Raw genomic sequence first — 13,181 nt, 5'->3', positions numbered from 1 at the left:
AGGAAGGGCTCACAAACCCTTTCCAAAAGGGCTAGTGGAAATTGTAAGGCAAGAGCTTATTACCCACTCATTCCACATGCTGTATGTTATCCCTGTATGACTCAAATAACTGGATGAACACCTCTTATTCCCCTAACCCATAAAAACTTAGAAGGAAATAAGACAAAAGATGTGCCCAAGTATTTATGGAAATGTTTACAGCACTCTAGCACCAAGTGCAGTAATAGAATTCATGAGCTTTCCCTTAAGCCCTGGCCCAGGGGGCACTTAATGGCCTCTCCAGGATCCTCACCCACTTCAGCCCTTCCCAACAGTCCTTTCTGCACCAAAGCTGCCCCCTTAAAAAGGCACTTCCTTCCTTGAGGAAAAAGGGAGCCAGGTTTGATCTGAGGAATCCACAGGGAACCAGATTATGATGATTAGTCTTGAGAATTTTCCTTTTTCTTTTTGTCACAGTAACCCTGAGACCCCAGCTTTACAACAGCAGCACTGTGGCTGCTGCAACCAGATCCATCCACTATCTTGATGCCCCAAGGCCTGAAGTCCTTATCCAAGGGTATTGGAATAGAAACACAAAGCACTAAGTCCACACCAGAACAGCCTCCACAGATACTGCCCTAGAGGGGAAGGACCTGGAGAAGACCAGGCCCCCTTTAGTCCTTGCCCACGGGCAGCCGTCTTCGGTCTTTTCCAGCATTTCGGCGCCTCTTTCTGCTCAAGAAACTCTCCAACTTCTGGCTTCGCTTTAGCTTCTTATATTTCTCAGCCAGTGCTAGCTGCTTCTGTTCAGCTATTATCAAGAAGAATCAGGGGAAAAGTATGAGCTCTGGACAGATCTTGCAGGCCAAGGTGTATAGATACACCAGAGTTTCGAGAGCTCATTGGGGTGTCCATTCCTCAATCTTTCTGGTCCTAGAGGCCATGTGGGTCCCTCCTACCTTCTATCAGAGGGTCCCTTCCTTCATTCTCTCCTCTTGGATCCTACTCTTCAAAAACAGTCTGTTTTTCAAAAACAAGTCTCTATCATCCCCACTAGCAGGGCCCTTCTCAATACCAGCTTTTACCAGTAGATATGGCCTGCTTGACAGGCAGCCACACTAAAACCTTAAAAGCTGTTTCCTTTACTCACATTTCTTCAAGAAGAAGGGCCGATGGCCCTGTTGGGCCTGAGCTCTCTGTTCCTGTTTCAGGGCCAGCCGCTGCTCTTGCTGCCGCTGCTGCTCCTGCTGGGCCACCTCCTGCTGGTCCTGGGAGTAAGAATGAAGGAAGAGTGGTGAAAAAGTCTCCAAGAAAGGAGAGGGTCATTCAGAGGAATGGTTGGAGCATCTACCACTACTCACCATTCGATGGAGTAGTTGCTTCAGCTTTTCCTGTTCTTCTCCTGGCTTGCTCTTCTTTAGATGCTTTGCCACCAGCTGTAGAGCTGAGACCAGGGTTAGGCATGACCAGACCCATCAGTATACCTCTCACCATAACTCCAGACTAGTCTACCCATCTTCCCTATCAACTCCCAAAGCCTAATCCCTGTGGGCACCTCCTTCTCCTTTGCACGATATTCATTCAGAAATCTGTATGTCTTCTCAAACACTTCAGGATTGTACTCCCCTGACAGGTCATCAAATCGAGGGTCCCGGGCCACCTGGGAGGGATATCAAAGGAGTGAAAAACAAAATCAGCCTTTTCCTTCTTCCTCTTAAAAGAAAGAAAAAACAAAAGCCTTTGCCTTTTGTCTTAGTATCAATCCTAAAACAAAATCTGTAAGGGCTAGGCAGTCAGGTGATGTGCCCAGGAAGCTAAATCTGAACCTAACTCCAGACCTGTGTCCATCTGTGCTTCCTAGCTTCCCTGAGCCTTTTCCTTCTATCCCACCCAAAACATTTAGAAAACTGCTAGTCATCCATTCATCAGGTGGCTATTTTGGGTACAGAGGGAAATACAAAGTTGAGAAAAAGTCTCTAACTTCATAGAATGTGTAGTCTATAGACAGGCTTGGAGGTGGGGTGATAATGCAAAAAATTATGTGATACACACTTCAGAGATTATATTTGAGGTCCAAAGATGAAAGATCATTAAAGGGGAGAGGGGAAAGAAGGTTATATGTCAGCAAGATTTCTTGTATGCAAGTAAACCATTTTTTGTCATAGACCTTGTCACTGACTTTGGCAGTCTAGTAAATCCTATAGACCCCTATTCAGAATGTTTTTTTTTTTTATTTTATTTTATTTTTTTTTAATTTTAAACCCTTAACTTCTGTGTATTGACTTTTATAGGTGGAAGAGTGGTAAGGGTGGGCAATGGGGGTCAAGTGACTTGCCCAGGGTCACACAGCTGGGAAGTGTCTGAGGCCGGATTTGAACCTAGGACCTCCTATCTCTAGGCCTGGCTCTCAATCCACTGAGCTACCCAGCTGCCCCCTTTCAGAATGTTTTAAATGTATAAAAGACATAGGATTACAAAGGAAAACAACTGTTCTTAAATGCAATTAAAAAAATAAGTTCACAGACTCCAGGTTAAGAACCCTATTCTAAAGAATGAGTAGGATTTTAAGAAAAGTAGTGTATTCGAGGCACAAAGAACAGCATCAACAAAAGGATGAAAGTAAGGAAGCCTAGTCAGCTTGAAGGCAGAGTGATCCAAGTTCTTCAGGTGTGCTCTGTGAATTGAGAGGAGTAAAATGAAAAAGAACTGTAGAGGTCCAGGAAAAAAACAAAACACAAATGGATGGCATTGGGTTGGTCTCTTTTAAGTTGGGGAATTCATCTTTGGGCATTGCCTTTGGGTCTTTGACTTAAGCACAATGTCCCTATCCACTGCACAAAAGCAAAAGTTACTGTCTGTCTTCATCTTAAAAAAAAAAAAAAAGTATCAGTCTTCCAAAAGCATTAAACAGCAGGCAAAAGAATTTGGAATTTACTCAGTGGGATAGTAGAGAACCACTACCAATTTCTAAGAATGGTAATGACATGAATGGATTTTTCTATAGGGAAGATATTAAATCCAACACCAGTAAGAAGGATAATTTGGAGGGAACAGGAAGTGGAGGCAAAAAAAATTATTAGGAAATTACTGTAACTGGCCATGCAGTGGCAATGGGTATTACCTGTGGGAAGGAGATGGATGTGAGAAATGCAGCCCAAGTAAAATCTTTTTAAAAAAAAGTATTCTGTCTTGGTAAATGTATAGAAATAGGAGATCAGTTCAAAACTTAAAATATGGAAATTCTAGGGGGCAGCTGGGTAGCTCAGTGGAGTGAGAGTCAGGCCTAGAGACAGGAGGTCCTAGGTTCAAACCCGGCCTCAGCCACTTCCCAGCTGTGTGACCCTGGGCAAGTCACTTGATCCCCATTGCCCACCCTTACCACTCTTCCACCTATGAGACAATACACTGAAGTACAAGGGTTTAAAAAAAAAAAAGAATTAAAAAAAATATGGAAATTCTGTTATGTACACAGGCATAACAGATTTGTATTAATAAATGAGAAATAGAATGGTCCTATTGTTTTCTATCCCAACCAAAACTGCCTGTGGGAATCTTAATCACAGCTGAGTGCATTCTTGACTGCTCTTCACCTAGACTGCCAAAGAGCCTCACCTTCTTCCTGACAGGGACAACCTGACGCAAAAAAGGCACTCGTGTCTTTGAAGACATTTCCAGGGGTCTGAGGACGGCAGAAAGGAAGGAGAAATTAGAGAAACTCCAGGTAAAACCTCTCTCCCTCCACCCCCTTGCCATGCCTCATCTGAAAGGCAGGGCCGAGGTAGCTCATCTCACCTTGGGAGACAGCTGTGTCCTTAGGTACCTGCCCTACCCCATATGCTCCCCACCTTTGTTTCTCTGCAGCCCCCCGGGCACGGGTGGGAGCTACCCTCCGCAGCTGATCCTCAGCACGGGGCCCCGCCGTCAGTTGTCGGTACATTTTGGTCCCCACTCGGTTCTGAAGCTCCAACAGCTCCTCAAAGGACATGGTGGCCAGATCTGGAAGAAGCAGAAGGGAGGGACGTCGGGCGCTCAGCGACGACCCTCAGACTACTTCCTTCAGGCCTTTGTGCGCACCGGGGAACTCTCCCACCCGCCCGAGCCCCGTTTCCCTACGCTCACTCCGGCCCCGGCCCCGCCCCCCCCACCGACTCCAGGTTGCCCGCTCAGTGTCTCTGGACCCACCAGCCTCGGCCTCACCGCCATCGGGCTCCCGATGCCGAGGCCGGCGCGACTTTTCCCTCTTCGCCATCTACGAAAAATCCCCTCCAAAGATCACGGGGCAAACTTCCGTCACGGCTTTCAGAGAACCGCCCCTTCCGGCGACGGCCCCGGAAAGCAACGTGGATGCGTCGGCCGGAAGTGCCCTCACGAGGGGGAGGGGCACCCAGGGATGTGCGGGTGGGCGGGGTTAAAGTTGGGAGAAAGGATGCTGGGGCAGGTGAGCACCCTGGCTTCAGCACCCTGGCGCTGACTACCCTTTAACCCAAACTAGGTGGTGGACGGGAGAAGAGAGCAGAAACTTCTTGCCTCTGCTGCCTTGGTAACCCATCTGCAAGCCGCCCTGTCCCGGGTGCTTTACCCAGGTAGATGGGAAGGTGGGTCACCACCTCTGACTTCCTCCAGCTCCGAGAGCTATGGGAGCCCATCACCCAGATCAGCTCTGTGCCGACTTCTGCTCGGAGATCCCGTGCTATTGCCATTCTAAAATTTCTGCACCCCAGACTTGGGGCTCTGCTTCGTCTTCCCGGCTCCTACTTTGGACCTTTTGAGCATTGCTGAATGAAATGACACACACTCACCTCTACAGATGTCTGTTAGTACTCAGGAACAGAGCCTTAAGTCTGCAGATAACGTATTTCTCATGGCCTCTGTTCCAAATCTCGAATCACCTACAGTCCGACCCCCCAACTTCCTATCAACAAATGATCTCACCTAAACTTCACTGGAAAAACTGAGGCCACCCGTAGAGAGTCCCCTAATTCCTCATTTCAAATCCTCTCTGAGCTCTCCCCTTTGAGCATCTGCTAACAGTCTCTAAGTTTCAATCTCTTCTTGAAACAGCTTTCTCCCAGCTGTCTACAAACATGGCATAATAACAGAGTGCTAGGCCTGGAGTCAGGAAGACTGGAGTTCAAATCCAGCCTGTCACTGCGACCTCGAACAAGTCACAACCTCCCTCCTCTTCAGTCTCCTCAATTATAAGATGGGGTGATAATAGTACTTGCCTCTCAGGGTTCATGTGAAGACCAAATGAGGTAATTGTATATAGTACCTGGCACATAGTAAGCACGTAATACTTATTCCCTTTTCTTCCCTAAACTTAAAAAGCCTGCACTTGACCCTATTTTCAAACTACCATCTTCTTTTTTAGCCAGCCAAATTCTTAGAAAATACTATTTACAGGGCCACCTAGGTGGCATTGTGGACAGAGAGCCAAACCTGGAGACCGTGAAGATCCTGGGTTCAAATGTGGCCTCAGACACTTCCTCACTGTGTGATTCAGGACAAGTCATTGAACTCCCATTGCCTAGCACTTGCCATTTTTCTTAGAACAGATATATAGTATTGATTCTAAGATGGAAGGTAAGGGTTTTTAAGGAAAAGAAAATGCTGCTCTCATCTCCACTCCTTAGCCTCTTGCAATCTTCTGTTCCCACCTCTCAACTGAAATTTACCCCTCTTATAGGCTTTGACACTACAGCCATCCTCTCCTTGTGGGTACTCTCTTTCCCTACATTTTCATGGTCTAGGCTGCTCTGTTGTGATTCTCTTCCCATCACACCAATCTTCTTCAGTTTCCTGTGCAGGGTCATCCATGATCTTACCCCCTCACTCTTTTTAGTGATCTCATCAGCCATCATTTCAATGGTCATCTCTATGCAGATGACTCCTCTGAACTGCATATCCAGCCCTCATTTTTCTCTTCTGAGCTCTAGTTTCACATCCCCACCTGCCTGCTGGACAACTCAGTCCTGAACAACTCACAGAACCCCCTCAAACAACATATCCAAAACCAAATTTGTCATCTTTGCCCTAAAAACTCCCCATCCAACTTATTTCTTTCAGGGGTACCATCATTCTTCTGATGAGCTGTTTGAAATCTCAGTATCATACTCAGAATCTTCACTTTCCCTCACCCCTACATATTCAGTTATCTGCTCTTATCTAGTCTACCTCCCCATATCTTTCACCCCCTTTCCTTCATTCCCAGTCACTAGCCTAGATCAGTCTCTCTTTTCTTTCCTAGGCTAAGGCAATAGCCTAATTGGTCGCCCTACATGCAATCTGTTTCCAAACCAGCACTTCCTGGAGCTGCCAAATGACATTCCTTAAGCCAAAGTCACTCCCTTGTTAAATAAGATTTACATGGCTCCTTATTGTCTCTTAACTACATTTTTTGGCATTTAAAGCCCTTCACAATGTAGCTACAGCTTCTCTTTCCAGGCTGATTACATGTTAACTCCCTTCTTTACACATTCTATATTCCATCCAAACTGGCCTATTCAGTTTCCCCAACATATTTCATATTATATCTCCCTCTCTTTATATAGTCCTTTCTTCCTAGAATACTATATCACTGCCCAAAGCTCTAGTTCCCTTCATCTCCATTCAAGTGCCATTTCTTCTCAGGGGTCTTTCCCAATATTCCCAGTTATTGGTGCCTTGTTCCCTGGAAATGACTTATTTTGCACAGATTTTAGACTTCTTAATGTTTGTTGTATCCCCCCAGTAGAAGTAAGTTCTCTGAAGGTCAAGATTGTCTCACTTTTTTATTTGTATCCACATCTGTCATATCACAGGTGCTTAATAAAGACTGCCTGGCTTTGGCAACCAACTGGCTCTAGTCTGATGAGAAGATGAAGGTCCAGTTCCAATCTCAGTTCCTTTCCCTCCAAAAGGCAGTGGCTTCTCCCCAGTTTTTGGGAAGAATTCAAATCCACTGCCTCCATTTCATCCTTCTACCCTCCAGGACTGTCCATGTGCCCCATAAACAGACAACACTGCTTTGGGTTTGTACACATTTTTATAAAATCCGAGCTGGCTGGTTTTCAGGGAATAGTAACAACCTGGAGGGGGTGAGGGGGTCAGGAATGAGGGGAGGAAGGGATCACCTGATGGACACCCCCTGTCCCCAAGAAGGGTGTAGAAAGGACTTCACTTCAACAGCTCTATACCTCTTAGCTCCCAAACACCACTCATGGCTCAGGCAGGGTTGAGGAGGTGGGGCTAAGGGTTTCTCCTGAAGGTGGAGGAGGCATTGAAGCTATGCTTAGATACTGATGCTTCCTTGCCTTCCCTCCCTCAAACCCCATAAAATATGTGGATGCCCCAAACAAAGGGCAGATGCTAAGGAACAATCAGAGGGAAAGAGATGGATGGGGAGAGCACCAAAGGGAAAGGGCCTGAGGCCCAAGGGGGAGGGGACAAGGGGGAGGGCCCCAGCTCTCCCCCAGCTGCCCCTCCAAAAGTCCACAGCACAGAAAAAAAATCCCTAGTCCAGCACCTCCAGCTGCAGGGAGACAAAGTCCAGGGGCCCATGGTGGCAGGCTCACAAATGATGGGAAGGGGTGGTGAGGACAGCAGCAGGATCAGTAGGGAAGACAATGAAGGCTTCCTCCTACCCGTGGGATGATGCAATGGGGCGGCTGATGTTGCTATTGGTGGTCATGGCAGTCAGCTCCCACCTGCAAAACCCAAAATGGTGAGGAAGAAGGCCAGAGAAGGAAGAAAGAGAAATGAACAAGATATAGGTTTTCTTACACCAAACCCAATCCCTGAAGGTTCCTAAAAGACCAACAACTTACACCTTCCCTCTTCCTCCACACAGACCTTCTAAGCTTAAGTAGCAATTGAACTCTACCCATTAATAAACCCTACCCAACCCATTTTCCCACCCCCACATCTGTACTGATATCCTGTTTATGTTTATACATTCAAATGTGTGGGCACTTGGGGAAAAGTTTGTTCGTGACCCTGATATAAACAATTAAGAAAAGGGAAGCAAAGCACAATTTATCTAATTTATAATTTCACTCAGGTTGTAAATAACCTAAAGCTCACTTACTACTTGGTGCCTCCAAAGGCACAAACTGTGTTCTGCCAGCATGGCAAGATCCTTTTCCCCCTTAAGACTATCAGGAAGCTGGCTAAGCAGAGATGTGCTTGTGCCCACACTCACCAACTCCATAATATCTAAGACAGCATTACATAGGTGGTTGAGGGTTTGATGAAACTCAGTGCAAAAGGAACAGGTATTCCTGTCCTCTCACCCTCTCTATTCCTATACCTGATGTCATGGGGCAGACAGGTCTGGTCCAGGTTGTACTGAATCACAGCCAGTTTGCACAAGGTCTTCAGGCTGGGACCTGAGGGGGAAACGGGAAGAGAGGTATAAGAAGCAGAGCAGCCCAGGAATTCCCTTCCCTAAGAATGAGTCTCTTTTTTTATGGCACAACAGTTTTGGGAGAGCAAACACTTACTAAAGTCTAGAATGTGTAGGTCGGAGTGGTCCATGAGGTCAAACTCATCTCCTAGGCCTTCCTCAGGAGAAGGACTACAGGCATCAAAGGAAAATTTTTAAGAAGGGGATGAACATCCCACCAAAACCCCTCTAAGCAAGTGTCATGGCCTCGTGTCCCTCCCTGTTCCCAAGAGTCCCTCCCGGCTCCCACTCATCCTGACCTAGTGCCCCCAAAGAGGACAATCTTGTCTCCCACGATGCAACAGCACTGGCGCCGGCGGGGGCATGGCCCCTTTCCCTTAGGCTCAATCTTCTTCCAAGAGAAGGACACTGAGGAGAAGTTGTGGCAAACACCAAATTCAACCCCCTGCCTATTCCAGCTACTCCCTCCACGACTGTCAACAACCTAGGAGCCACTACTTCTCATCCTACTTGACCCTGGACCCCTATATTCTTATCCTTTGGATTTGCCCACTCCAACATCCTATACCTTCCTATAACTCCTTTACCTGGGTTGAACTTCCAGAGGTCATGAAAATGCCGATTTAGTCTGGCGTTGTAGCCCCCAAATATATACAGCTCCCCATTGTACCCAACTGGAAAGGAAATGAAAAAATTTTAGGGGAAAAGGGGTTTAGGAAAGGAATTTGGGGTGGGAGGAAATACTCACAGGCAGAGTGGCTTCTTCGGCCCTCAGGTAACAATGGGGTAGGTGGACACTCCAGCCAGGCCTCAGCCCTCGTGTCAAAGATACGTATTCGGTTGCAATAGATTTCATTATTGGAGTGAAAGGGTCCAAATCGGTCAGCTCGACCCCCAAAAACATACATTTGGCTTCCCAACATTGTTGCTGAGTGGAAGTCCCGCCACCTTGCAGGAGTGCCCTGGGAAAAGGTATAAACAGAGAGAAGACTCACCAAGAGAACTGGGAATGGATTTTGAGAAATAAAGTGACCATTCTTCTTACAAGATGAGCAACTCTGCTTATCTTTCTCAGTCACTTCCAAATCAAAGGTTCTAGTTCTCAAGTCCTCCACTGGGGTGGACGTGGGGACTGAGCATAGGGAATAGAGGGAATAAAGAAAAAGGATTTGGCAAAGTTGGGAGTAAAGCAAGGGCTTTAAGGAATATAGTTGGTTACTTTTATTGTATGATTTATTCAGCCAGAAATGGAAAAGGGTCCTTGCAAAGAAAAGTACAGACCTTTGCAGAAATGAGGGTCCATGTCATGCTGCTGGTATCCAACTTGTGGATATCATTGGAAAAGCAGTCAGCCTAAACCAAGGAAAGGAAATTCAGGGAGGTAGGGGAAGAGCATTGGAGGAAGGAAGGATAGAAATGATAGGGGAAAAATATTATTCCCTATTCCTCTACTTTGCATCAAAGCCTAGCAATCAAGCAAAAACCTCTTACTAACTCCTTTTTCCTCTCCACTAAATTCCTCAACCTCCTCCATTTCCCCTCATGGACCTACCAGCTGCTCGTAGCCCCCGAAGACATACATGTTCTTGCCCAGGACACAGGCTGAATGTCCATCTCGGGCCCCAGGCACTGTTCCAGATACCTTAGGTGTGAACCACTTGTGAGTATCTAAAGAGGAGTGGGGAGGGTCAGGGTCCAAGTAGTCAATATTTTTCACTACTTCCTTGCCCCCACAAGGGCTATGCTTTCCCCACACAATATTCTTCCCAGGCCTCCCTCCCCCACCCTTCAAGGTGTGTACACAACTTATACAAGTTCAGCCAATGAGTCCATACTCACTGATGTCAAAGCCATAGAGCACATTGCAGGCTCCTTCTGTGTCATTTCGTCCACCCCAGAGGTAAACAGTGTCATCAATGAGGACGGCTGAATGTCCATAACGCATGTAGGGCACTTCCCCAGCCTGTCCGGCGGACCGCATTGGGGGTAGCTTTGTCCAACGCAGAGACACTGTAGGCATAGCTCCATTCAGACCTGAGACCCTCCCGGCCTGCCTCCTCTTCCCCACCCACCAACAGAGCTCTCAAATTAGAACATAATTTCCCCCCCTCATTCTAGACTGATATCTCACAGACCCTAACCCTCTGTCTTTTCCATCTTCCTGTTCCTGCCCTTCCCCAAAAATCTTGTGTAATCCCTACTCACCTGCATTGAAAACATGCACATCAATCTGGCGCAATGTCTCATAGTCTTCTCCAGAGCAGTACCCTCCAAAGGAATACACCCGGTGCCCCACAGCCACTGCTGCGTGATTCACCCTGCGGGGCCCGCCCTCCAGGTGCACTGTCCACCGTAACATTCCCCTCTGATGTGGCTACCGACACATGCCCGCACAGCACGGCCAGCCTGCCCTGCTGTCTCTGCTACCTGTGCAAACACAGGTAATAGACCTTTAGCCAAAACCTCTGTCCCCAAGTGCTATGCCCAACTCAAGAGTGACACTGCTTTTACCCTACCTCTCTGGCTCACAATGATCAGTTTAGCACCCCTCCCACACTATCCTTCTTTGGAAAGATCAGTCATAGTCCAGGTGACTACCCCCACCTCAGGGGAGCTACAGAGGTCATAGGGCTGATCCTAACCCTGTTCCCCAACAGCCTGGGGCAACCCTGACCCAGTTCTTCACTGGAGTAGAATACATTAACCAAAGGCTCAGGACATTTGGGGACTTGAGGGATCCAGGGATCCCACACCCTGTCCCCAGATGGGGAAAAGCTCCTAGACTGACTCAAGTGTCTGCCTCAACTAGGAACTGCAAACATAAAAAACAAGTCCTATTGCCTCCTGTTGAGCTTCTTAATGCCAAAAGTTCTTAAGAATACTGGGCACTCTCAAAGGTGGGGAGAGGGATACTAAAATATCCAGGGTTATTAATAACCCAGCCAGCCTAGACAACCCACTACAGTCTGGCATGGGTGCTTCCAGGAAAAAAGTTTCAGGCCCTTGGAATGGGTATGGCACCTCCCTCCCCAGGGTCCTTGTCCTGGTCAAACCTCACAGAGGACACTGTGTGCCCAGCCTCAGGCAACTTCAGTTTAAGGAAGGGCAGGCTAGCTGAGATAGGCAGCTCCCACCAGGTTCTGTAATTGGAGCTACCTGGGACTCCCCATGGGCACAAGGAGTTCCCCTGACAGATGTACCTGGAACCTTGCCAGGACTAGGAATTCAAGCTTGTCAGGGCAGGGGCAGGGACAGGCTTTTGCCAAGCCATGTTGTCTGAGGGGCAGAAAATAACTGCTGTCACCCCTCCCCCAACTGGGCCCCTAAAGGGAGTCTGGTAAATAGGAAAAGCAAAGACAGCCTTTGGGTGGTTAAGAATTAGATTTGGACATGGATGAAGTTCTTCAGACACTCTATCAAACAAAATAAATGCCTCTATTAAGCACCAATTAGGAGACAATAGTGCAACTCATATGAGGAAACAATTGATATAATAAGCCTTAGTCAGTAGGTCCTTGGTTCAAGTCCTGCCTCTGATATGTACAAGATAGAACCACACTATGGAAAAAGCACTGACTGAAGAAAATTAAATCCCATTTAATTAAATGATTATATCCCGTCTCTGCTACTTACTACCTGTATGACATAGGGCATCACTCAAATTTTCTCATCTGAAAAATGGGAGGAGAGACTAGAACACCTCTAAGATCCCTTCCCCCTCTAAATCTATGGTCACATTATATAATCTATGTAAATTATGGGCAAATCGCTTTAACTTTTCAGTGTCCTAAACCCATCTCAGATTACATAAACTTGCAGACAAATTTATATATGCATCAGTAAAAGGATTGGTGATTCTGAGAATTCCATTTAAGATATGTGATAAAGAATTTTCATTCAGGTGCACATTGAACTATATGATTTCTGAGATCCCTTCCAATTCCAAGAGTCTGTTATTCTAAGTTTCCAACAATTGATAAAAATCATAGTTCTGGACCAAAAAAAAAAAAAAATCTTCCCCCACCCCCTCCCCCGGAAACATTCAAGGCGCTAGGAACTGCCCAGAATCCAGTGACAGAAAGAAAGGTCACCCACCAGGTGGCACTGCAATCTCCAAAGAGAGCGAGCTGGGTTCAAGCACATCATCCCTTCCTTGCCCAAGGAGACCTAATGGAAGGGACAAGCTTGCTCCAGGGCTTGGGCACACATAAGCCTGGGAGAGAAACGATACTCCCCCAGCTTGCCGCAGGTCAAATCTCTTCGAGGTCTTTAACACACCACAACCCAAAATAGCATCAACATCCCTCCCCAAAAGTATACTCCCTCTCCCTTCGATAGGAAGAAGCTGTTGGACCCATAAGGAACCTATCCTTATTCTTCGTTAGCACTACCTCCCTTTCACAACCCCAAGGAAGAGAAAAGGACTTTTTTAAAACCCAACTCAATCAATCATCAGAGGAAAAGGGAATCACAGGCTGTTTTTTCAACAAGGACAACCCCAGGTCTCGGAGGCTGAGGTTTCCCAGCGTGAGAGACGCCTTTCCCACCACTTCCTGGCCCGCTCTCTACGTCCTTCATGCACTTACCCAGACCCCTCTACGGCAATCCTTAAGATCTCCCTCCTTCCACACAGCCCAGTCCTCCCTTCCACAGAGACTCTCAGCCTCATCTCCCCACTCCCCGCCCAAACGCACTCCAAGCCTTTTCTAGTCTCACAATCATCCCTTTCAAACCAATCCAATCTCTCCATCCCCCAACTCTAGTGCCCCCTCCCTCGCTACTCCCGTGATCTTTCCCCCACCCCTCCCCCACGTCTCTC

General features: G+C 47.2%; 1 protein-coding gene across 4 annotated transcripts in view; it reads right to left on the bottom strand.

The window, feature by feature from the left end:
- Positions 1 to 170: 170 nt before the first annotated feature.
- LOC123245671 (kelch domain-containing protein 3) overlaps positions 171 to 13,181 on the bottom strand; it is an 18,228-nt gene continuing 5,217 nt past the window's right edge. Inside the window, exons 2-16 of one of the 4 annotated variants that reach the window (XM_044674643.1) lie at positions 12,458 to 12,529; positions 10,568 to 10,789; positions 10,202 to 10,372; positions 9,915 to 10,030; positions 9,644 to 9,715; positions 9,111 to 9,324; positions 8,950 to 9,036; positions 8,662 to 8,770; positions 8,460 to 8,533; positions 3,825 to 3,975; positions 3,592 to 3,658; positions 1,535 to 1,639; positions 1,341 to 1,415; positions 1,130 to 1,247; positions 171 to 790 (exon numbers count right to left, since the gene is read on the bottom strand). In XM_044674643.1, the coding sequence (XP_044530578.1) occupies positions 654 to 790; positions 1,130 to 1,247; positions 1,341 to 1,415; positions 1,535 to 1,639; positions 3,592 to 3,658; positions 3,825 to 3,975; positions 8,460 to 8,533; positions 8,662 to 8,770; positions 8,950 to 9,036; positions 9,111 to 9,324; positions 9,644 to 9,715; positions 9,915 to 10,030; positions 10,202 to 10,372; positions 10,568 to 10,721 (1,650 nt within the window). In that variant the 5' untranslated portion in view covers positions 10,722 to 10,789; positions 12,458 to 12,529 and the 3' untranslated portion in view covers positions 171 to 653. Of the gene's footprint in view, positions 791 to 1,129; positions 1,248 to 1,340; positions 1,416 to 1,534; positions 1,640 to 3,591; positions 3,659 to 3,824; positions 3,976 to 4,161; positions 4,258 to 6,730; positions 7,665 to 8,266; positions 8,346 to 8,459; positions 8,534 to 8,661; positions 8,771 to 8,949; positions 9,037 to 9,110; positions 9,325 to 9,643; positions 9,716 to 9,914; positions 10,031 to 10,201; positions 10,373 to 10,567; positions 10,790 to 12,457; positions 12,530 to 13,181 lie in introns of those variants that run through there. The other 3 variants (XM_044674644.1, XM_044674645.1, XM_044674647.1) reach the window with 3 other exon arrangements.

This window comes from Gracilinanus agilis, chromosome 4 (assembly GCF_016433145.1).
Source record: "Gracilinanus agilis isolate LMUSP501 chromosome 4, AgileGrace, whole genome shotgun sequence".
Classification (NCBI taxonomy): domain Eukaryota; kingdom Metazoa; phylum Chordata; class Mammalia; order Didelphimorphia; family Didelphidae; genus Gracilinanus; species Gracilinanus agilis.
Note: the sequence above shows the minus strand (reverse complement) of the source record. Positions and strands in the feature narration are given on the sequence as shown.